At 37.9% G+C, this 23671-nt stretch overlaps 1 protein-coding gene across 4 annotated transcripts in view; it reads left to right on the forward strand.

The window, feature by feature from the left end:
* The first annotated feature begins 289 nt into the window (after positions 1-289).
* The window catches only part of NELL2 (neural EGFL like 2), a 438477-nt gene continuing 415095 nt past the window's right edge, over positions 290-23671 (forward strand). Inside the window, exons 1-2 of one of the 4 annotated variants that reach the window (XM_055357389.1) lie at positions 290-604; positions 1907-2034. In XM_055357389.1, the coding sequence (XP_055213364.1) occupies positions 539-604; positions 1907-2034 (194 nt within the window). In that variant the 5' untranslated portion in view covers positions 290-538. The remainder of the gene's footprint in view (positions 605-1906; positions 2035-23671) is intronic. The other 3 variants (XM_055357388.1, XM_055357392.1, XM_055357390.1) reach the window with 3 other exon arrangements.

The following is a 23671-nucleotide window of genomic DNA, read 5'->3' on the forward strand; positions in this document are numbered from 1 at the left end:
TGGGCCAGGATGGTCTCGATCTGTTGACCTCGTGATCCATCCGCCTCTGCCTTCCAAAGTGCTGGGATTACAGGCGTGAGCCGCCACTCCTGGCCCATTAATAGTCTTTTAGCGTCAGCATCCACTGCTGTTTGGTGTGTGCAGCCTGTAAACCTCAGAACATCCCTGGAGCCCTTTCCTTCCACGGCCTCCAGAGGGCAGCCTGCCGCAACGGTGCTCCCGATCCCCCTAGTGGTCACTAGGAAGCTCCAACCTTCACTCGGAGATCAACGTTCCCAGGAACATTCTCAAAGCCCCGCGGATGTTGCCCAGGGAAGCAAGGGTGTGTGACACCACCTAGAGTCGCCTTCATAGCTTCCCTTTAGGTGCTCCTGGGGAATGTTCATTAGCACCACCCCAAGATGACTTCTCAAACCTGCCAATTGTACACTGTTGGATACTACAGGGTAGATTCTGTCACTAAATTTCAGGAAGAATATAACAGGTATCTAGAGGATGTGGCAGCAAGTCCAAACTTTATTTTTGTACGTCCCTCAAAATGCACAGGGTGGCTTATTTAAATTATCTCCCAGAAGCAGCTCTGGATGTCTTATATTTCCCCAAGGTAAATATGTAAATAACTCTAGTAACAATCTTAAGTTACGTGGGATACTGTATTTGTAATTTTTCTGGGATCTATTTTTTTGTTCTATTTATATGGTATATTTAAATAACATTGGCAAACCCTGTGCAGTCTAATGCAGGAATGCTATCAGTTTTTTTCGTGACTTAATATAATCATGATGACATACTACAGCAGTTATTTCCTTGTTATTCATATTTTTTTACTTTATTAATTATTATTTTTTTTGAAACGGAGTCTCACTCTGTCTCCCAGGCTGGAGTGCAGTGGTGTGATCTCAGTTCACTGCAGCCTCTGCCTCCAGGGTTCAAGTGATTCTCCTGCCTCAGCCTCCCGAGTAGCCGAGATTACAGGCAGCCGCCACCATGCCTGGCTAATTTTTGTATTTTTAGTAGAGATGAGGTTTCACCATGTTGGCTAGTCTGCTCTCGAACTCCTGACCTCGGGTGATCCACCCACTTCAGCCTCCCAAAGTGCTGGGATTACAGGCATGAGCCACTGTGCCCAGCCCCTTGTTATTAATTTAAATAACAACTGTAGATTAATTATTTTAAAATATAAATATGTGGCATCTGTATTGAAATATACAAATATTTTAACATGTATATTTTGGTTATTAAATATAGATACCAAGTATATATCTATTTCATAGCCTCTACTGGAGTTTATCAATATTGTTTTATTATTATATTTAAAATAGAGCAACATATTTTAAAAATAGTTGTTGCCTTAAAATAATTGCAATAGAAAAGACTTTGTCAATATGTCTTTATGGGAAAAGATCCAGATTTTAATAAAATAGGAAATAACCCTTTCATCAGACATATTCTATTGAACACCACTTAATTATAAACAAATCAAAGCAAATTTGATTTGTTGAGAAAATACTTACAGGGTAACTCAGTACAGTGTCAAGTGCTGTATAAAATGAAAATAGGAATATGACATGATTTCTGTCCCCAAAGTTCAGGGGGATGAGTAAAGGCAAGTTCCTAAATAAATTTTAATGACGACTTAACAGTTGAAATCCCATTATCTCAGCAAAACAAAAGCAAACTAACAATCTAATAAAAATGAGAAAATTACCAATTTAAATAATGTTGACAATACTGCCCATCATTCCTTTTAATGATTGCCTGGAGTGAGCATGACAATGGAGATGCGAATCTGTGGTTTCCTCAGTTTGTCTCTGTTCTGAAGTGCAAGTATATCCACTGAGCTGAGTGATTCTAGTTTTTAAAGATATACATATATGCATTTTTCATGTAAAATGTACCCTAAAAGCAAGCCAACTACTTCACCTGGTGCTCAACCAAAGAAACAGGAATCTGTTCCAATGCTGGAGGAAAAACTGGCTGTGCCAAACCAACTTGCGGTCTCCAGGGGAGTGCCTGTCGAAGGACTTTTCCAGGGTAATTTTGATTATTTATGATCTTCTCGTTTCTGATTTTAGAATCTAAGAGGTTTGACTCTATTGTAAGATAAGTATTACCAGAGAAATACAAGCAGCTTAGAGGGGTTTTGTTGCCAGGTTAGGTAGTTTGACTTTAGTTTGCTATATGGTAGGAGGCTGCTAAAGGTTACTGAATAAGAAATGTCATAATACTGGGTTTTAGAATATTTATTTGGCAGTAATATCCTGGACAGACTGGATGGTGGAAAAACCAGAGGCAAAGAGGCAATTAAGAAGCCATTATAATATAATTGTAGGCGTGAAGAAGAGGTGATGATTGTCAGACGTAGGGTGGAGATAGAAAAAGTTAACCACTCTAACTGACTAGAGTAGATTAAAAACAGAGGTTTTTAGTTTGGGTGACCATGAGACTGGTGACTTCTTTAACCAGAATTGGAGAAATCAGGAGAATAACTGGTTTTGGTTAGGAAGGTGAGTGTGATTTTTGTTGGAGTGTGAGGTGACTGACGGTAAGGCATCCAAGTGGAGATGTTTAGCAATGGGTTGGAACTGCAGGAAAGAATTCTCAAAATGTTAGGTTTTGAGGTACGTTCTGTTTAGGAATGGCTCTTGAAATCATGAGAATAGACACTTGGCTAATAAAGGTCAGCCTTGTAGAAAGAAGGGAGGGAAAGTGCAAGTGTAGGTTCTTGGGGATTACTGGCCTTTGGAGCCTGGAGGAAGAAAAGAAGCCACTAAGTGACCAAAGAAAGAACATTCAGGAAAACTATTCAGGGCAAGAATATATTAAAAAGAGAGGTGTCATTGTGTTGCTAAAAGTTCAAGAATTATATGAAAAATAATGAACTAATTTTGGAGGTAGAAAGTAAAAGAACTTAATAGGAGAATAAGATAAGAGATATTATTTAAAAGTGGACAGGAGTTAGATAATTTCAGGGAGAAGAGATAGCAAATGGTTTGAAACGTTACTGAAATTCCAAGGAGGGATGGAAACTGAGTTTAGAGAGCTGGGCATTTAAACCTGAACGTAGGATATATGGCATGTTAAGTAGTTTTTTTCTGGATTATAAACTTGTGCGAGACTAACACATGTGTAAAAATCATTGACATTTAGTTACGTAGTTCATTCTGAATATGGTGAAAATGATAAAAGGATAGGAAATTGGGATTTTCTTATAAATGACTATGCAAGTAGTCATTTGGTAACCTCCTAAGAGAGTGTGGGCTGAAGTCAGGTTCAATCCAAGATGTGATTTGGAGTTAAAAAAATATGGACTTTGCTTTCGAGAAGTTTAGTGATAAGAGCAAGGAGAGAGAAGGGTGTGGTTACAAGGCAGGAAAGACCTGGAAGATGGCTTAGACTAGCCTGATGGTCTCATTGCACCATCTGGATAATTTTTTAGTGAATCTTTTGTGTATTTTTTCAGCTTTTTTCTTTGCATGTGTTATTTTGAAATCACTTAATATGATACACATTTTGTAAATGTCCAGCTTAAGAAATGGAAAAATGTCATACAGCATTTAATGCCATATGAATATAGAAATACACAGAAACTACTTTTAATGCATAATCTGAGTGAAGAGTTTCCACAAGGGTTTAAATCAAATAAGATGGTTTCCATAACTCCTAAATAACTTCTAAAGTATCTTTAAGGTTACTCCTGCCTATGAAATACTGTGATTCTCCCTCCATACTCTAGACCCAGAAGTCTTTGAATTAGTGGAGTGGAAGATGTGGACCCTTCTATGGCAGAATATTTCTCATTATAGGATGATACTGCAGTACCACGCCTATCCTTTCCCGAGTGCCAACACTTTTTCTGTAAGAAAAGACTTTCTTACCTGAGTGATTTTTTCCTATTGGGTGCATTCAAGTATTTACAATACTTATTGGTAAAAAAGAATTAGCTATAGCTTTTAGAGCATATTAGATTTAGCGAGACAAGAAACATAATCGTTACCCTTTAGGAATCAAGGTAGCACAAAATGTGAGGAAAATGTTTTGGAAATATTTGCTTCAAACTAATCAGCTAATAGTTAACAAAGCATTCTATTCTGAGAAGAGGAATTACAAATATAATAGTAGTACCTACCGCATGACAGTTTTTTAAAGTTAAAATTCATAACATCCATATCTCACAAGGCCTGGAGATACAGCAGGTATAATCTTTTCATTGCCATATCCAGAAAATGTCTCATTTTTCTTCATCTTTCAAAATCCCTAGCTCATGGAGGCCCAGAATGTGGGACTTTCAGTGTTAAAACCAAGAAAGTTATCTGTAAATTGGGAAGAGTTGGAATATCTATTTGGAGCAAAGCCGCTGGACTATGCTTATCCTTCCATCCTGTAGTAATCTACAAAGCTCCTCATTTGGTGAAGATGTTAACACCTGACTTCTTTCTTTCTTTCCATGACTACCTTTGGTATATATACATATATATATAAAGTACATTCAATGGATTTTGTTTTAAGTCTCTTGACCTTTTCTTTTCTTTATTCCTTTTTTTTTTTGATGGGGTCTCACTCTGTTGCCCAGGCTGGAGTGCAGTGGTGTGACCTTGGCTCACTGACACCCCTGTCTCCCGGGTTCAAGTGATTCTCCTGCTTCAGCCTCCCAAGTAGCTGGGATTACAGGTGCGGGCCACCAGGCCTGTCTAATTTTTTGTATTTTTAGTAGGGGTGGGGTTTTACCATTTGGCCAGGTTGGTCTCGAACTCCTGACCTCAGGTGATCGGCCCACCTTGGCCTCCCAGATTTTTGGGATTACAGGGGTGAGCCACCGCGCATGGCCTTGTGACCTTTTCCATTACAATCTTTTCATGCCTCATCTCACCCCCTGACCTTAGCTGCCAATCATCATGGTAAAACTTTATACTATGTTGTTGTGAATAACTGTACCATACTCAAAATCTCATCTTCTAACATCCAGTCACCAAACACCCCTTCTTCTGTTTTCAGCTAACTGCCTCTATGACAATTTTGGACTACTCTGGGGCTTCTAATCCATTGACTATTACAATTTTTAGTTTCCACTACCCTCTTTTATCCTCACTCCCTCCTTGTCCAGCTTAGATTCCATTGTTTAATTACTTGTAAATGCCCTCAGCTTTTTTGCCTCACTCTCTGCCTTACTCAAATGGCAGAACATCAATACTGGTTAATCTTAAGCACTCACAGAAATGTCACATAGTTTAGTGATTAAGGATGTGAGCTCTGGACCCACACTCCTTGAATCCTGAGTCGAACATTTACTAGCCATGTGGCTTGAGTAAGTTTCTTCACTGCTCTGTGCCTCAGTTTCCTCATGTATACCTATCTAATGGAGTTGTTGTGGGCTCAAACGTATTAATATAAAGTAATATAAAAATGAAGTGTTTAGAATAGTGCTTGGCACATAATAAAAATTTAATAAATGTTTACCAAGCTTGCAGTTCATGGTTGGGGAGGAACATCTAACTTAGCTGACTGATCTCTCTTAATTTTCATGACTGTGTCTCAAGTGGGCCCTTAGTGCCTCTCTGCAGTTGTCAACCACAGTTTCCATTTTCTCACTGAATTATTTTTTCCCTCTCTGAGGTTACTATGTCACACTTTTTCTTATCAAATTTCCCACTTGTATTCCTTGTTCTTCACTCTCTGCTGATGACTTTGCTTCTTATCTTGCTGAGCAAACAGAAGCAATCAGAAGATAACGATATTTTCCCACCACCTAGTCTCTCACATCTGAATATTTCTATTACAGAGGAAGGGTCTCTCTCCCCATGTTAAAAACAATCCCTTTACTTGTGCACTGGATTCCATCTCTTTTCACCTTCTCAAGAATTTGGTGACATAATTATCTCTGTTCTGTCTTGCATAATCACTATATCTCTCTTCTCTCTGCTGTAATGTGCTGTAATATTAATCAAGGGAGAATAGAACCCTCGTTCGCTTTTATATCCCCTATAGCTACCGATTTATTGACCACCCTTTACAGCCAACCTTAATGTCTCCACGGTCTCGGCCCATATCCTCATGACAAATCGAATCAGGCTTCCACCTTGATGGGATTCACCTTTGAATCTTTAAATATTGACTTTTAAGTAACAGAATGTTCCAGAGCTCAGTCCTTGACTCTCTTGGGTTTGCTGAAATGATTGGAATTACTAAAATCAGGAGAAGTTAATTTCATAGGTTTAATAAGAGGCAATTAGAATTGTTGAGAAAAAGGGAAAAAGCATTATTTATAAGAAGGGGGAAAACATTTATGATCATTTTTATGCCAAATACTACTTTATATCAGATAATTTAATGGAAGCAATTCACTTATGATAAATTCAGTTCCACAGTATTTTGGGGACTGGCAGTGGTGGAAAGGAGATGGAGAGACTCAAAGAAAAAGAAGAAGAGGTCATGACAACATGGTTCTGAAACTGGTCAGGTTATTATCCTAATTTAAATATGGAAAATCAAGAGCTAAATCAATACAAGAACTAGAACCAGAATTCTTGGTGGTTCCAGGTCTTCTATTAAGTTATTTGCCTCCCATATTGATATACAGTAAAGAATAAAGTGTGGCTAAATTATACATTTAAAAGGTATTCAAGTGGAAAATTGCTGGAAAGGGTAATAAAATAACAACCACAAAAATACAATTTTCCTTGACGTTTTCAACTTAATTACCTCAGAGCTGCTCAGATTTTCAGCCAGTCATTACTAGGATTTTTGCATTGGTACAATTAGATTTTCTTCTTGGAAACCCATTTTTGATGAAGAACAAACTAGAATATAGATGGATCATTATGTTTTATTATTAAAATTTCAAAGCTTACACTTTGAGAAAACTCATGACATTAAAATACCATAATAAAGTCGCTTAACCACCTTAGAGGTTTTTCTATATAACATCATGATTTGAGCATACTTTGTCTATTTAGATTTGAGTTTTGGTGAATATTTTAAAGGTTAGAAGTTTGGATATGCAGTTTATACCAAACCACTCTAAAAATATAGTGCTAATAATGATAGCTACTTTATTTTGAGCAACTACTTACAATTAACTATTTATATCGGCTATAACTTTTATCCCTTACAATGACTTGATGAAGTGGTGTTATCATCCTTCACAGGAAGAAACCAAGATTCAAAGAGGTTTAATAATTTTTCCATGGAAATTAGAAACATGCTCACACTCCTCTTACCTCCAAAGGAAAAGGAAAAGGAAACCGTTAAGTGTCAGATACTACTCCTGGATCTTTTGTGTAACTATCTTGTTTAATCCAAAGTAGGAGCTAAGAAATAGATTTTAATACAAGCTTTATAAGAAGCACTTTGTATTCCATGAGTACAAGTCTGAATGGCATTTTAAATTAGAGAGACTTGCAGTATGTTATAGTGACTTCCCCCATTTCAGCATTGCATTTTGTATGTGATATTTGAATCCTTGACCCTATAGAGAACTAAAAGAATTATTTCACATCAAGCTTTTTCCTCTTATCTAGTGACTGCTGAAACATTTCTTCTTTCCAAACCAGTTTATAAAACTGTTGGTCCTCACCTAAAAATAGAGTTGCTGTGAATTAGATTCTTGATCTGTATACATATGGCACAATCATATGAAATAGTTTTTTCCTGGCATACATTTCCTTTTTCAGCATTTAAGCACACAGCAAGTACAGGACATTTTGAACTTTTTATTTAACATTGATTTCTTTAGAGAGCTTTACATTCATTTGTTGTTTAAAAGTTGGTATTTTTGTTTCTTTTTGCAGCCAAACACTTTGATAATATTTTGAGGTAAATGCTTGAAGATGTCCAAAAAAAGTAAAAGTCATAACAGAAATTGGATTTCAAATGGTTCTTTGTTAAGAAATGACTTATAACAAATTCTCTGTCTGTGTTTGCTACTAACTATTCCACAATCAAGTGTTAATGTTTTAGGTAAAAAATAAAGTCAAGGGAGGGGTGTGAGTGGGAGCTAACGGTTGAGAGAGGGCCGAGCATGGTGACTCATACCTGTAATCCCAGCACTTTGGGAGGTCGAGGCAGGGGGATCACTTGAGGTCAGGAGTTCAACAATAGCCTGGCCAACATGGTGAAACCCTGTCTCTACTAAAAATACAAAAAATAGCCAGGCGTGGTGGTGCGTGCCTGTAATCACAGCTACTTGGGAGGCTGAAGCAGGAGAATCACTTGAACCTGGGAGGCGGAGCTTGGCGGCGAGCCAAAATCGCACCATTGCACTCCAGCCTGGGCAACAGAGTAAGGCCCTGTCTCAAAAGACAAACAAACAAACAAACAAGTTGAGAGGTCAGAAGCAAAGAGGAGAGAATTGAAAGCAAATGCACCACACTGGGAGATTTAAGTCATCTTTGTGGGAATTTTTAATTTTTCTCCCTTTATTCTTTTTTGTTCTCTACCATGTTAGCAAGCTGCCTCTTTAGATTTTTATTCAAAGAAAGATTTTTTTTTTTAGAAAAAAAATCACACCAAGTTTCCACCTACAAATAAAAACATAGATATAAGATGGAGACAATTTTTCTTTTATCTGTTGCCCTTGTTTGATCAGGATATTTTATAAAAATAGATCCAGGACTGAAAAACTGCAAAACAAGAGCTTTGTAAGTGACAACCTTAGAAATAAATCAGTAACACTGTTGTTCAGTGCTGGTCTGCTACATCTATGATTCTTATTCATGAACTTATTATTTTGACTAAACACTACTGTAAGATATAATTGATTCAATTCAACAAACGTGTTGCTTGCTGAATTTGCAGGTGGTTGGGATTAAGTATAGAAGGATGAATAAGACAGTTTTGATTTTTTTTTACGTGTGGATATCATTTATTTTAGCATTTTTTTGTTATATTTTAAGTTTTAGGGTACATGTGCACAACGTGCAGGCTTGTCACGCGTGTATACATGTGCCATGTTGGTGTGCTGCACCCATCAACTTGTCATTTACATTAGGTATATCTCCCAATGCTATCCCTCCCCCTTTCCCTCACCCCACAACAGGCCCTGGTGTGTGATGTTCCCCTTCCTGTGTCCAGGTGTTCTCATTGTTCAATTCCCACCTATGAGTGAGAACATGCAGTGTTTCGTTTTTTGTCCTTGCGATAGTTTGCTGAGAATGATGGTTTCAGCTTCATCCATGTCCCTACAAAGGACATGAACGCATCATTTTTTATGGCTGCATAGTATTCCATGGTGTATATGTGCCACATTTTCTTAATCCAGTCTATCATTGTTGGACATTTGGGTTGGTTCCAAGTCTTTGCTATTGTGAATAGTGCCACAATAAACATACATGTGCACGTGACTTTATAGCAGCATGATTTATAATCCTTTGGGTATATACCCAGTAATGGGATGGCTGGGTCAAATGGTATTTCTAGTTCTAGATCCCTGAGTAATCGCCACACTGACTTCCACAATGGTTGAACTAGTTTACAGTCCCACCAACAGTGTAAAAGTGTTCCTATTTCTCCACCTCCTCTCCAGCACCTGTTGTTTCCTGACTTTTTAATGATTGCCATGCTAACTGGTGTGAGATGGTATCTCATTGTGGTTTTGATTTGTATTTCTCTGATGGCCAGTGATCATGAGCATTTTTTCATGTGTCTTTTGGCTGCATAAATGTCTTCTTTTGAGAAGTGTCTGTTCATATCCTTCGCTGATAGTTTTGATTTTTAAAGAGATCATGATCTCTTAGGAGAAGTAAACAGGTAAATAATTATTAATATTTATTCACAAGGAGTTTTATATTAAGTTATGAACCAAACGTTGTGGGAGCACAGAAGGAGAGGATGTTTAATTCTACCAAAGGGTCATTCTGTAATCTGTGCTTTTTTTAGTTCGTATGGGATGCATAGTTGTCTGGAGAGTACTTTGAGAAATATGTTGGGCACTATTTACAATAGCAAAGTCATGGAATGAACCTAAATGCCCATCAATGGTAGACTGGATAAAGAAAATGTGGTACATATACACCATGGAATACTACTCAGCCGTAAAAATGAATGAGATCATGTCCTTTGCAGCAACATGGATGGAGCTAGAGGCCATTATCCTAATTGAACTATTGCAGGAGCAGAAAATCAAATATCATATATTCTCACTGATAAGCGGGGACTAAACATTGAGTACACATGGACACAAAGAAGGAAATGACAGACATTAGGGCCTATTTGAGGGTGGAGAGTGGGAGGAGAGAGAGGATCGAAATACTACCTATCGTATACTATGCTTATTACCTAGGTTATGAAATAATCTGTACACCAAACCCCTGTGACATGCAATTTACCTACATAACAAATCTGTTCATGTAATCCTGACCTAAACTAAAAGTTAAAAAAATGAAAAAGAAAGAAAGAAAAGAAAAGTATACTGGAGTATGGGAGTCATCCAGGGTTTCACCATTTGGTTTCTACCCACTGATTTGGGAAAATGAGTGAAAAATATTCTCCCCTTTCTCTTACCCCTCAAGATTTTGTTCTGCTTTCTGCCATGAATTCCCAGACTGATGTAGGTACCCTATCTTCATCCATTTTGGGTTGCTATAAAGGAATACATGAGGCTGAATAATTTATAAACAAAAAAGGATTATTTGGCTCACTATTGTGATATCTGGTTCAAGATTGGGCATCTGGCGAGGGCCTTAGGATGCTTCCATTCACGGTGAAAAATAAAGGGGGGCCTGTGTGTTCAGAGATCGCATGGTGAGAAAGAAAGCAAGGGTTGGGGGTGGTGCCAGGCTCTTTTAAACAACAAGCTCTTGGAGGAACTAATAGAGTAAGAATTCACTCATTCTGGAGGGAGGACATCAATCTATTCTTGAGGGATCTGCCCCCATGATCCAAACACCTCCCATTAGGCCCTACCTTCAACATTGGGATCAAATTTTAATATGAAGTTTGGAGAGGACAAATATCCAAACTGTATCAGGCCCCCATGGCCTTCCTGAGCATTTTCTGTATCTTGAAGTGATCTGTATACTTTACGAGTTTCTACGTGTCTTGACGGAGGGGCTATATATTCATTTTCTTTACTCCTAGGGCCTACCAAGTGCTTGGCACATTGTAGCCTCTCAATAAATTTTATTTATTTATTTTTTAAATTTTCTTTTTTTTATTATTTTATTTTTATTTCATTATTATTATACTTTAAGTTTTAGGGTACATGTGTACAACGCGCAGGTTAGTTACATATGTATACATGTGCCATATTGGTGTGCTGCACCCATTAACTCGTCATTTAGCATTAGGTATATCTCCTAATGCTATCCCTCCCCCATCCCCCCACCCCACAACAGTCCCCAGAGTGTGATGTTCCCCTTCCTGAGTCCATGTGTTCTCATTGTTCAATTCCCACCTATGAGTGAGGACATGCGGTGTTTGGTTTTTGGTCCTTGCAATAGTTTACAGAGAATGATGATTTCCAATTTCATCTATGTCCCTACAAAGCACATGAACGCATCATTTTTTATGGCTGCATAGTATTCTATGGCATATACGTGCCACATTTTCTTAATCCAGTCTATCATTGTTGGACATTTGGGTTGGTTCCAAGTCTTTGCTATTGTGAATAGTGCCGCAATAAAAATACGTGTGCATGTGTCTTTATAACAGCATGATTTATAGTCTTTTGGGTATATACCCAGTAATGGGATGGCTGGGTCAAATGGTATTTCTAGTTCTAGATCCCTGAGGAACCGCCACACTGACTTCCACAATGGTTGAACTAGTTTACAGTCCCACCAACAGTGTAAAAGTGTTCCTATTTCTCCACATTCTCTCCAGCACCTGTTGTTTCCTAACTTTTTAATGATCGCCATTCTAACTGGTGTGAGATGGTATCTCATTGTGGTTTTGATTTGCATTTCTCTGATGGCCAGTGATGATGAGCATTTTTTCATGTGTTTTTTGGCTGCATAAATGTCTTCTTTTGAGAAGTGTCTGTTCATGTCCTTCACCCACTTTTTGATGGGGTTGTTTGTTTTTTTCTTGTAAATTTGTTTGAGTTCATTGTAGATTCTGGATATTAGCCCTTTGTCAGTTGAGTAAGTTGCGAAAATTTTCTCCCGTTCTGTAGGTTGCCTGTTCACTCTGATGGTAGTTTCTTTTGCTGTGCAGAAGCTCTTTAGTTTAATTAGATCCTATTTGTCAATTTTGTCTTTTGTTGCCATTGCTTTTGGTGTTTTAGACATGAAGTCCTTGCCCATGCCTATGTCCTGAATGGTAATGCCTAGGTTTTCTTCTAGGGTTTTTATGGTTTTAGGTCTAACGTTTAAGTCTTTAATCCATCTTGAATTAACTTTTGTATAAGGCTTAAAGAAGGGGTCCAGTTTCAGCTTTCTGCATATGGCTAGCCGGTTTTCCCAGCACCATTTATTAAATAGGGAATCCTTTCCCCATTTCTTGTTTTTCTCAGGTTTGTCAAAGATCAGATAGTTGTAGGTATGTGGCATTATTTCTGAGTGCTCTGTTCTGTTCCATTGATCTATATCTCTGCTTTGGTACCAGTACCATGCTGCTTTGGTGACTGTAGCCTTGTAGTATAGTTTGAAGTCAGGTAGCGTTATGCCTCCAGCTTTGTTCTTTTGGCTTAGGATTGACTTGGCGATGTGGGCTCTTTTTTGGTTCCATATGAACTTTAAAGTAGTTTTTTCCAATTCTGTGAAGAAAGTCATTGGTAGCTTGATGGGGATGGCATTGAATCTATAAATTACCTTGGGCAGTATGGCCATTTTCAAGATATTGATTCTTCCTACCCATGAGAATGGAATGTTCTTCCATTTGTTTGTATCCTCTTTTATTTCCTTGAGCAGTGGTTTGTAGTTCTCCTTGAAGAGGTCCTTCACATCCCTTGTAAGTTGGATTCCTAGGTATTTTATTCTCTTTGAAGCAATTGTGAATGGGAGTTCACTCATGATTTGGCTCTCTGTTTGTCTGTTATTGGTGGATAAGAATGCTTGTGATTTTTCTACATTGATTTTATATCCTGAGACTTTGCTGAAGTTGCTTATCAGCTTGAGGAGATTTTGGGCTGAGATGATGGGGTTTTCTAGATATACTATCATGTCATCTGCAAACAGGGACAATTTGACTTCCTCATTTCCTAATGGAATACCCTTTATTTCCTTCTCCTGCCTAATTGCCCTGGCCAGAACTTCCAACACTATGTTGAATAGGAGTGGTGAGAGAGGGCATCCCTGTCTTGTGCCGGTTTTCAAAGGGAAGGCTTCCAGTTTTCACCCCTTCAGTATGATATTGGCTGTGGGTTTGTCATAGATAGCTCTTATTATTTTGAGATACATCCCATCAATACCTAATTTATTGAGAGTTTTTAGCATGAGGAGTTGTTGAATTTTGTCAAAGGCCTTTTCTGCATCTATTGAGATAATCATGTGGCTTTTGTCTTTGGTTCTGTTTATACGCTGGATTACATTTATTGATTTGTGTATATTGAACCAGCCTTGCATCCCAGGGATGAAGCCCACTTGATCATGGTGGATAAGCTTTCTGATGTGCTGCTGGATTCGGTTTGCCAGTATTTTATTGAGGATTTTCGCATCAATGTTCATCAAGGATATTGGTCTAAAATTCTCTTTTTTGGTTGTGTCTCTGCCTGGCTTTGGTATCAGAATGATGCTGGCCTCATAAAATGAGTTAGGGAGGATTCCCTCTTTTTCTATTGATTGGAATAGTTTCAGAAGGAATGGTACCAGTTCCTCCTTGTACCTCTGGTAGAATTCGGCTGTGAATCCATCTGGTCCTGGACTCTTTTTGGTTGGTAAGCTATTGATTATTGCCTCAATTTCAGAGCCTGTTATTGGTCTATTCAGAGATTCAACTTCTTCCTGGTTTAGTCTTGGGAGAGTGTATGTGTAGAGGAATTTATCCATTTCTTCTAGATTTTCTAGTTTATTTGCGTAGAGGTGTTTGTAATATTCTCCGATGGTAGTTTGTATTTCTGTGGGATCGGTGGTGATATCCCCTTTATCATTTTTAATTGCATCTATTTGATTCTTCTCTCTTTTCTTCTTTATTAGTCTTGCTAGGGGTCTGTCAATTTTGTTGATCCTTTCAAAAAAACATCTCCTGGATTCGTTAATTTTTTGAAGGGTTTTTTGTGTCTCTATCTCCTTCAGTTCTGCTCTGATTTTAGTTATTTCTTGCCTTCTGCTAGCTTTTGAATGTGTTTGCTCTTGCTTTTCTAGTTCTTTTAATTGTGATGTTAGGGTGTCAATTTTGGATCTTTCCTGCTTTCTCTTGTGGGCATTTAGTGCTATAAATTTCCCTCTACACACTGCTTTGAATGTGTCCCAGAGATTCTGGTATGTTGTGTCTTTGTTCTCATTGGTTTCAAAGAACATCTTTATTTCTGCCTTCATTCCGTTATGTACCCACTAGTCATTCCGGAGCAGGTTGTTCAGTTTCCATGTAGTTGAGCGGTTTTGAGTGAGTTTCTTAATCCTGAGTTCTAGTTTGATTGCACTGTGGTCTGAGAAACAGTTTGTTATAATTTCTGTTCTTTTACATTTGCTGAGGAGAGCTTTACTTCCAACTATGTGGTCAGTTTTGGAATAGGTGTGGTGTGGTGCTGAAAAAAATGTATACTCTGTTGATTTGGGGTGGAGAGTTCTGTAGATGTCTATTAGGTCCGCTTGGTGCAGAGCTGAGTTCAATTCCTGTGTATCCTTGTTAACTTTCTGTCTCATTGATCTGTCTAATGTTGACAGTGAGGTGTTAAAGTCTCCCATTATTATTGTGTGGGAGTCTGAGTCTCTTTGTGGGTGACTCAGGACTTGCTTTATGAATCTTGGTGCTCCTGTATTGGGTGCATATATATTTAGGATAGTTAGCTCTTCTTGTTGAATTGATCCCTTTACCATTATGTAATGGCCTTCTTTGTCTCTTTTGATCTTTGTTGGTTTAAAGTCTGTTTTATCAGAGACTAGGATTGCAACCCCTGCCTTTTTTTGTTTTCCATTTGCTTGGTAGATCTTCCTCCATCCTTCTATTTTGAGCCTATGTGTGTCTCTGCACGTGAGATGGGTTTCCTGAATACAGCACACTGATGGGTCTTGACTCTTTATCCAATTTGCCAGTCTGTGTCTTTTAACTGGAGCATTTAGTCCATTTACATTTAAAGTTAATATTGTTATGTGTGAATTTGATCCCGTCATTATGATGTTAGCTGGTTATTTTGCTCGTTAGTTGATGCAGTTTCTTCCTAGCCTCGATGGTCTTTACAGTTTGGCATGATTTTGCAGCGGCTGGTACTGGTTGTTCCTTTCCATGTTCAGTGCTTCCTTCAGGAGCTCTTTTAGGGCAGGCCTGGTGGTGACAAAATCTCTCAGCATCTGCTTGTCTGTAAAGGATTTTATTTCTCCTTCACTTATGAAGCTTAGTTTGGCTGGATATGAAATTCTGGGTTGAAAATTCTTTTCTTTAAGAATGTTGAATATTGGCCCCCACTCTCTTCTGGCTTGTAGAGTTTCTGCCAAGAGATCAGCTGTTATTCTGATGGGCTTCCCTTTGTGGGTAACCCGACCTTTCTCTCTGGCTGCCCTTAACATTTTTTCCTTTATTTCAACTTTGGTGAATCTGACAATTATGTGTCTTGGAGTTGCTCTTCTCGAGGAGTATCTTTGTGGCATTCTCTGTATTTCCTGAATCTGAAGGTTGGCCTGCCTTGCTAGATTGGGGAAGTTCTCCTGGATAATATCCTGCGGAGTGTTTTCCAACTTGGTTCCATTCTCCCCATCACTTTCAGGTACACCAATCAGACGTAGATTTGGTCTTTTCACGTAGTCCCATATTTCTTGGAGGCTTTGTTTGTTTCTTTTTATTCTTTTTTCTCTAAACTTCCCTTTTCGCTTCATTTCATTCACTTCATCTTCCGTCACTGATACCCTTTCTTCCAGTTGATCGCATTGGCTCCTGAGACTTCTGCATTCTTCATGTAGTTCTCGAGCCTTGGCTTTCAGCTCCATCAGCTCCTTTAAGCACTTCTCTGTATTGGTTATTCTAGTTATACATTCGTCTACATTTTTTTGAAAGTTTTTAACTTCTTTGCCTTTGGTTTGAATTTCCTCCTGTAGCTCGGAGTAATTTGATCGTCTGAAGCCTTCTCTCAGCTCGTCAAAGTCATTCTCCGTCCAGCTTTGTTCCATTGCTGGTGAGGAGCTGCGTTCCTTTGGAGGAGGAGAGGTGCTCTGCTTTTTAGAGTTTCCAGTTTTTCTGCTCTGTTTTTTCCCCATCTTTGTGGTTTTATCTACTTTTGGTCTTTGATGATGGTGATGTACACATGGGTTTTTGGTGTGGATGTCCTTTCTGTTTGTTAGTTTTCCTTCCAACAGACAGGACCCTCAGCTGCAGGTCTGTTGGAGTTTGCTAGAGGTCCACTCCAGACCGTGTTTGCCTGGGTATCAGCGGCAGTGGCTGCAGAACAGTGGATTTTCGTGAACCGCATATGCTGCTGTCTGATCGTTCCTCTGGAAGTTTTGTCTCAGAGGAGTACCCGGCTGTGTGAGGTGTCAGTCTGCCCCTACTGGGGGTGCCTCCCAGTTAGGCTGCTTGGGGGTCAGGGGTCAGGGACCCACTTGAGGAGGCAGTCTGCCCGTTCTCAGATCTCCATCTGCATCCTGGGAGAACCACTGCTCTCTTCAAAGCTGTCAGACAGGGACATTTAAGTCTGCAGAGGTTACTGCTGTCTTTTTGTTTGTCTGTGCCCTGTCCCCAGAGGTGGAGCCTACAGTGGCAGGCAGGCCTCCTTGAGCTGTGGTGGGCTCCACCCAGTTCGAGCTTCCTGGCTGCTTTGTTTACCTAAGCAAGCCTGGGCAATGGCGGGCACCCGTCCCCCCCCAGCCTCGCTGCCGCCTTGCAGTTTGATCTCAGACTGCTGTGCTAGCAATCAGCGAGACTCCGTGGGCGTAGGACCCTCCGAGCCATGCGCAGGATATAATCTCCTGGTGCGCCGTTTTTTAAGCCCGTCGGAAAAGCACGGTATTAGGGTGTGAGTGACCCGATTTTCCAGGTGCCATCTGTCACCCCTTTCTTTGACTAGGAAAGGGAACTCCCTGACCCCTTGCACTTCCCAAGTGAGGCAATGCCTCTCCCTGCTTCGGCTCGCGCACGGTGCGCTGCAACCACTGTCCTGCACCCACTGTCTGGCACTCCCTAGTGAGATGAACCTGGTACCTCAGATGGAAATGCAGAAATCACCCATCTTCTGCGTCGCTCATGCTGAGAGCTGCAGACCAGAGCTGTTCCTATTCGGCCATCTTGGCTGCCAGAAGAAATTTTATTAATTGAACCAAGAAGAAGAAAGAAATAAAAACATTCTGATTCCAACTACCCAACCTTATTTCCTCCCAAGCCTCCTTGACTTACTTCCTTCTTTCTGATTATGGATATTAAAGGATATGCTTCTTTAATAAATATTCAGAAACTGCACCTCAGCCATGTTAAGGGTTTTCTTGTTGCCTTTCAATTTTTGAAAAAGGACACAAAAGTCCGAACTTCCAGATTGTTTCTTTGGTTCCAGGGCAACGTATAATATTAACATTGTATTTTTCTTTATCTGTGACATAGTCGGCCATAAATCACCTGGTTACTGTATTATATACGTTAGTGTTCTAGCATAATAGTGGTTTTTGCTGTTTAACAGATGTTCCAGACTAAAATGTTTTAAAATAATAGATCATTAAAAGAAACTAGAGTTGATGGCCAAGAAATTCAATTTTTTTCCTTACAGAATCAAAGCATTTCACTAATTAGTTACTTTATTCCACAAGATGGCGCTGTAGTTCTTCCATTTATTTGGAATAGAGCAGCTCAGGGTTTTATTTTTAAAAGCATCCTCCCCTTCCTTCCTTTATATAAAAGTGACACATAAGAAAGAATGTAAGGCTGTTACTTCATAATAGGCCTGATTTACTATATATTTTAGAGAAGTCCATGGTAATAGCCATAGAAGAGTCAATAACAGGAATTAGTACACAACAAATTATAACCAGAAATGAGATATGATTATTTTTGTGCAGTTTCTTAAATAAACATAGTCTACCCTTTGTTTATATGCTATGAATTAGAAATTATTTTTTAAAGCTTATGGATAGAATTTTAATGTTTTTTAGTACTACTTTGGGTGTTCAAAATCTGAGCTGCTTAACTCACTGGATATTTCTATGTCTTTTGTAATAACTTTTAAAGCTATTGCATAGGGCTTAATCCATTTCTTTATGATAGCCCAGCAATACCAGAATTACCTGGGTCTGTCTGATCTGACAGGAGGGTCTTCTATTAAATTCTGTTTAAAAAAATTCAATTTGTTTAGTCTTGTGCAGAAAAACATATTAGATATGGGACTAATTTCTTTTTAGTAAATATTTTAGTGTTTAATTTGCATCTCAGTTTTGTTCTAAATATTTTTTAGTTGTATCCTTTTGAAGTTAAGACTTGCCAAAGTTCCCAGATAAATTTGCATTTGAATCAGTTTATAGTAATGATTTTGAGCCCTTTTATGTGCAAAGGACAGTTTTAATTGGATCTGCTAGGAAAACAAAATTTTATTATTCCTTTCAAAAAACAAACATTGCTTAAAATAAGTTTGGAAGACTTGTATTTAAAATATTTTGGCAGTGAATTATTTTTAATTTTCACTTTGATCATACTTGGTAAGTTTAATAAAAATTACATATTGACCCCAAATACTGAAGATTTTAATTAATGCCCTAACACAGTCTCCTTGTTAGAATCAGAAATTTATTAAGTAAAAAGCCCAAACATCAAGGGAAAACAAATAAATTAGTGTGTATAATTCTTAATTATGTCTAATTAAAATCAATTTGTAATGCATTTACATTCACAAAATCACGTAAGTTATCTGTGTCTGAGACAACAGTTTGTGTTTATGAATAGCACATTTGTAAGGAGTGAATTAGTTAGTGTGCTAATTAGAAAACTCTTGCAAGAGAAGACAGGTTGTAGTTCGTTTTTATCTATTTCTCTCAATTTTGATCTTATAGTGGTGAGTGGGTGGAAAAGCCATGGTTAAGTTTAAGAGCTCTGAATGTACATTAGCAGATATGTTTGTTCTTTTAGTTTAGATATGTTAAGTAGTTTAGCCATGTATACACTTATTACCATTACTACTAATTATGTTTTTGAAAGCCTACTATGTGTCAAGCACATCATGCCTTTATTTAATTCATACAATAGTTGTATGGAACAGGTAGCATTATTCTGCGTTCACAGATGAGGATACTGATGCTTAGAGAAATTTAATAATTCATGAGGGGTCAGACAGCTGGTGAGTGGGGCTTGGGATCTAAAGGCAAGTTCTTATGACTCCAGAGCCTGCACTTTAAACCACTAACGTATATTGTATTTGCAACTGCCATGTCAGGTAGCTTTTAGTGAAGTCTGCCAATTTTAGTATGAAATATTCTGTTTGTAATGTGTAAGGAGTAGGTCAGGCTTTCTAATTGTGCTGTTTATGTAAGGCACAATAAGGACTTTTGCAAAGGGGACCTGTCAAGTTATCATGATACTGGCTGCAAGCCAGAGGTTTCCTTAGCAAAGTGCTAAGACAAGGGCTACTGGGGTAAAAGGGAAGCTCTTATTTCCTCCTCTTTACCCCCTAAATTGCCCACATCTCACTTTTTCAATGTATAAAGTACAAGCCCACCTAGGTTCTACTGGGTGAACTCTGCATAAATTTTAAAAATACTTAAAACCCACCAAATTTATTACCTCTCAACAGACTTAGTCAGAAGATGCAATGTTTCTATTCCAAAATGCTGTGATCTTCTTAAAAGAAAAGAATGAGTTTAAAAAATACTTGATAAGCTAAAATTGCTGCTGAAGTGCTTTTTGTGTCATTTATTAGGGAAGATTTCCCACATATTCTGTTGCTAAGCCCCTAAAAGTTATTAAAGGAAGCACACTTGTGAATATCTTCAAAAAGTGGGCAGGTGGTCATCCCAAGGAGATGAGTTTGGGTAAATTGAAGTCTTCACAGAAAAATCAAATTCTTAAGGCTTATTGCAATCCTAAATTAACCTAAACTGTAAGCGTTCTTTGATTGACCGAATGATGCCAGAAAGATCAACTGGGCTGTACATAGAATTGCACAAACCACAATTAGACAGGCAAAGTAGGGCAACACACATCTAATGGCAGAAGGTTTCGTGATTCAAATCGATTGACTGAATGATTCTTTCCTTCAGTCTGTCATTTATCCATCTGTCCAGTTGCCATTTAACAGTTACTTAGTAGCATATTTAATTCAGTATTTGTTGATCCCTCTGTTACAGGCACTGTGTGAGGTACTGCAAGCCTTAACTTACACACAAAATTAAATAATCAATTCAATGCGTTGCCTCAGCTTGTATGTCTTTTACGGTCCTGATTATTAAATCGTTTTAGACTGAAGTCCTTGCGTTTTATTGTCAGCCTGTTTGAGCAAGTGATAATCTGTCAATCAATAGAGTCAATGGAACTTAAATTATTTGGGTGACAGTACTGATCAAAGTGTTTGGTGTTTAAAGGTCTTGGTGTGGGTTTTCTACATAGTTATTCACATAGATAGTAAGCAAACTGTTAAGTCACATCCACGCAGTGTTCTAATAGGAGTGGCAATAGTAGTAATCATAGTAATCATTCTCAAATTTATAATAGTAAAGCTAACTTCATTGGTGAGAACCAAACTTCTTTTTTTTTTTGAGACGGAGTCTCCTTCTGTCGCCCAGGCTGGAGTGCAGTGGCGCGATCTCGGCTCACTGCAAGCTTTGCCTCCCGGGTTCACTTCATTCTCCTGCTTCAGCCTCCCAGGTAGCTGGGACTACAGGTGCCCACAACCATGCCTGGCTAATTTTTTGTATTTTTCAGTAGAGACGGGGTTTCACCGTGTTAGCCACGTCTCTTGACCTCTTGACCTCTTGATCTCTTGCCCTCATGATCTGCCCACCTCAGCCTCCCAAAGTGCTGGGATTACAGGCATGAGATACCGCGCCCGGCTGAGAACCAAACTTCTTATGCTAGTGCTTTAAATATTCCATTCAGGATCTGACTGGGCAGCATCTTTCCTAGAAACAACAATAAAAACCTTGCATTATCTTGGGCAAGTCACTATTATCTCTGTCTCTTAGTTTCCTCCCCTGGTAAGGCAAAGAAGCTGCTATAGATGATTTCTAAGCTCAAGATCAACACTAAAGTTTTATAATTTTGGGTTTTGGATTTCCTCCTGATCTTAAGTATTTGAAGAATTCTATTTAAAAATGTTATTCTTAGGTAATGCTTAGCAAATAGACAATAAATGTAGTGAATAAAAGGCAAATAAAGCATTTGACCAATGTCAACTTCATGTAATGCTTATTAATTGAGCATCAACTATGTGTTGGGCATTGATGTATGTGCCTCGTGACTCAGCAGTAAATTCGATTAAGGTGTTTTCCTTCATGTGTTTTACAATTTAGTGGGAAAAGTTGACAAACAAACTTGAAAAGAAGCAATAATTACAGATAGTTACAAATACCCTGCAGGCTAATTGGAGAGACCTGAGGTGGTGTGTCTAGATAGGATGGTCAAGGAAGGCCACTCTGCTGTGTGAAAATCAAGGATAAGAATATTCTAGGCATTGGGAAAAGCTAAAGCAAAGCTGTTGCGGTTGGAAGTTGCTTTGTAATTTTCTTTCTTTTTCTTGTTTTCATGTTTGAACTAGTTTATTTCAAAGGAATAAGACTTTCAAATAAAAGTAAGCGTATTAAAAAGCATAAGATAATATTTTTAGTGAAATTCAAATCATTTTTTACAATAAACAGACAATATTTTCTAATTATGTTAATTTACTCAATCTCCTCATTTTTCTATTTTATGTTTGTAATTTACCTATTAACCCTCTAGCACATATATGCATTTTATGTTTTCTTTATTAATAGTGGTGCACGATTGAAAAGTTTAGTTGCGATTGAGTTAAAGAAAATTGGTTTCATGGAATACCTTTCTGCAACATTTGAATACACATAAAAATTCCTATCAAAAACTAAGATATAAAACTATGTACCTCTATTTTTAATCTAAAGTCATTTTATACACTGGAAAGTAAGTACAAGTGCAATATTTACTGTAAAATACGCACTAACCACTTTGTTGATATAAAATTTAATGAGTTCATAATTATGCAAACATTTGTCATTGGGAGTGAAGGACATATAGATTCTATCTGTATTATTTCTTATAACTACTTATGTAGTTTTCAAGAGACACAGAGGCAGATAGGAGCGGGAAAGTGGTCTATGATGGGGCTGGAGTTGCTCAGTGTTGAGAGGGTGTCATTGTGTCTTCTAGGACTTAGGGAGTTTGGATTTTACTCAATTTGCAATGAGAATATGAGAAAGTCTTAAATATATTTCCGATCCTCCTGCTACATAAATGTATAACCAGAGATTCTGGATGTTGAGGTACACTTAACTAAGAAATTCCCTTCCCTCCCTGTGTCCATAGTGACATTTTATCAGTTTGTCTTTGAAACTTATTTCTAAAATTACTTTGTTAAAGCAGGAAGGCCTTTTCCTTGCTTATTAATTGAAGATTGGAGTATTTCCAGAGGTAACTTTGAGAAACAAGAAGCAAATATGGTAAACTCCAAGAGGAGATGAAAAATATGTTTGTAATCTATTTTTAGAAATTTTAGTTTTATAAATCCTTTTATTCCGTGAGATTTCTACAACAGTGGGAGCCAAATCCCTATTCTGTGATAAGGAGTTACAGACTTGGGATTTGCCCTTAATATACTTGATATTGTGAGTTAAGGATGAATCAAGATGAACTTATCAGAAAAATAAAGATTTTACTTTACCATGGGGTAAAGGAATATTCTAAATGTTACTAAATATCTTCATATGGAGACAGAGAGAAGGAAAGGTCTGAACTGAAGTGCACTGATAACCTTTTACAAGAGCTTTACTATATTATGGGATGTCAAGAGCCTTTGAAAGATAATTGGGAAGTTGATTCATGTTTAATAAAGGGAAGCTTATTTATAGGGGGATAAAAGTTGTGTATAATGACATACAATTTTCCCTCCAAAATATGAGAAGCTAAATTATTACTTATAAATAGTAGCATGCTGATTTGAGCTAAAGAAAAGTAAAATTAAATTATGTACTTTGCCATATTAGTGTGTGTTTTAAGGGAGTCATGTAATGCACTTGAACTTGTGTCTTCACCTGTGAAAATAAAATGGAACCAAATGACTTCTGAAAAGCCTTATAGTGCCAAAGTGTATATAATTCTATGTGATCAACACTGATAAGTTAATTCTGCAAATAGGCGAATATAGGAGAGAAAATAGTAAGGAGAATACAGGAGAGAAAGTGTTAATGTTATGACCAATTGTAGAGTCAGGAATGTTGGAAGGGAACAGAATAAGTATATGTTATAATAAGATGTAAGACTCTTCAAAGATCGGTTGGTTAAAATAAGTTTTTGTTTTGTTAATAGTAAGGAGACATCTGAAAATTTGCAATCCGAAAAGAGTTATAGGCAAGTTCTGCATTAAGTAGAAATTGGATTTCATAAATATTATCTAGTACTGGCCATTTCAAAAAACACCTTCTGGAAATAAAACTGTGTATGAGTTATT

Source organism: Gorilla gorilla, chromosome 10 (genome assembly GCF_029281585.2).
Source record: "Gorilla gorilla gorilla isolate KB3781 chromosome 10, NHGRI_mGorGor1-v2.1_pri, whole genome shotgun sequence".
Classification (NCBI taxonomy): domain Eukaryota; kingdom Metazoa; phylum Chordata; class Mammalia; order Primates; family Hominidae; genus Gorilla; species Gorilla gorilla.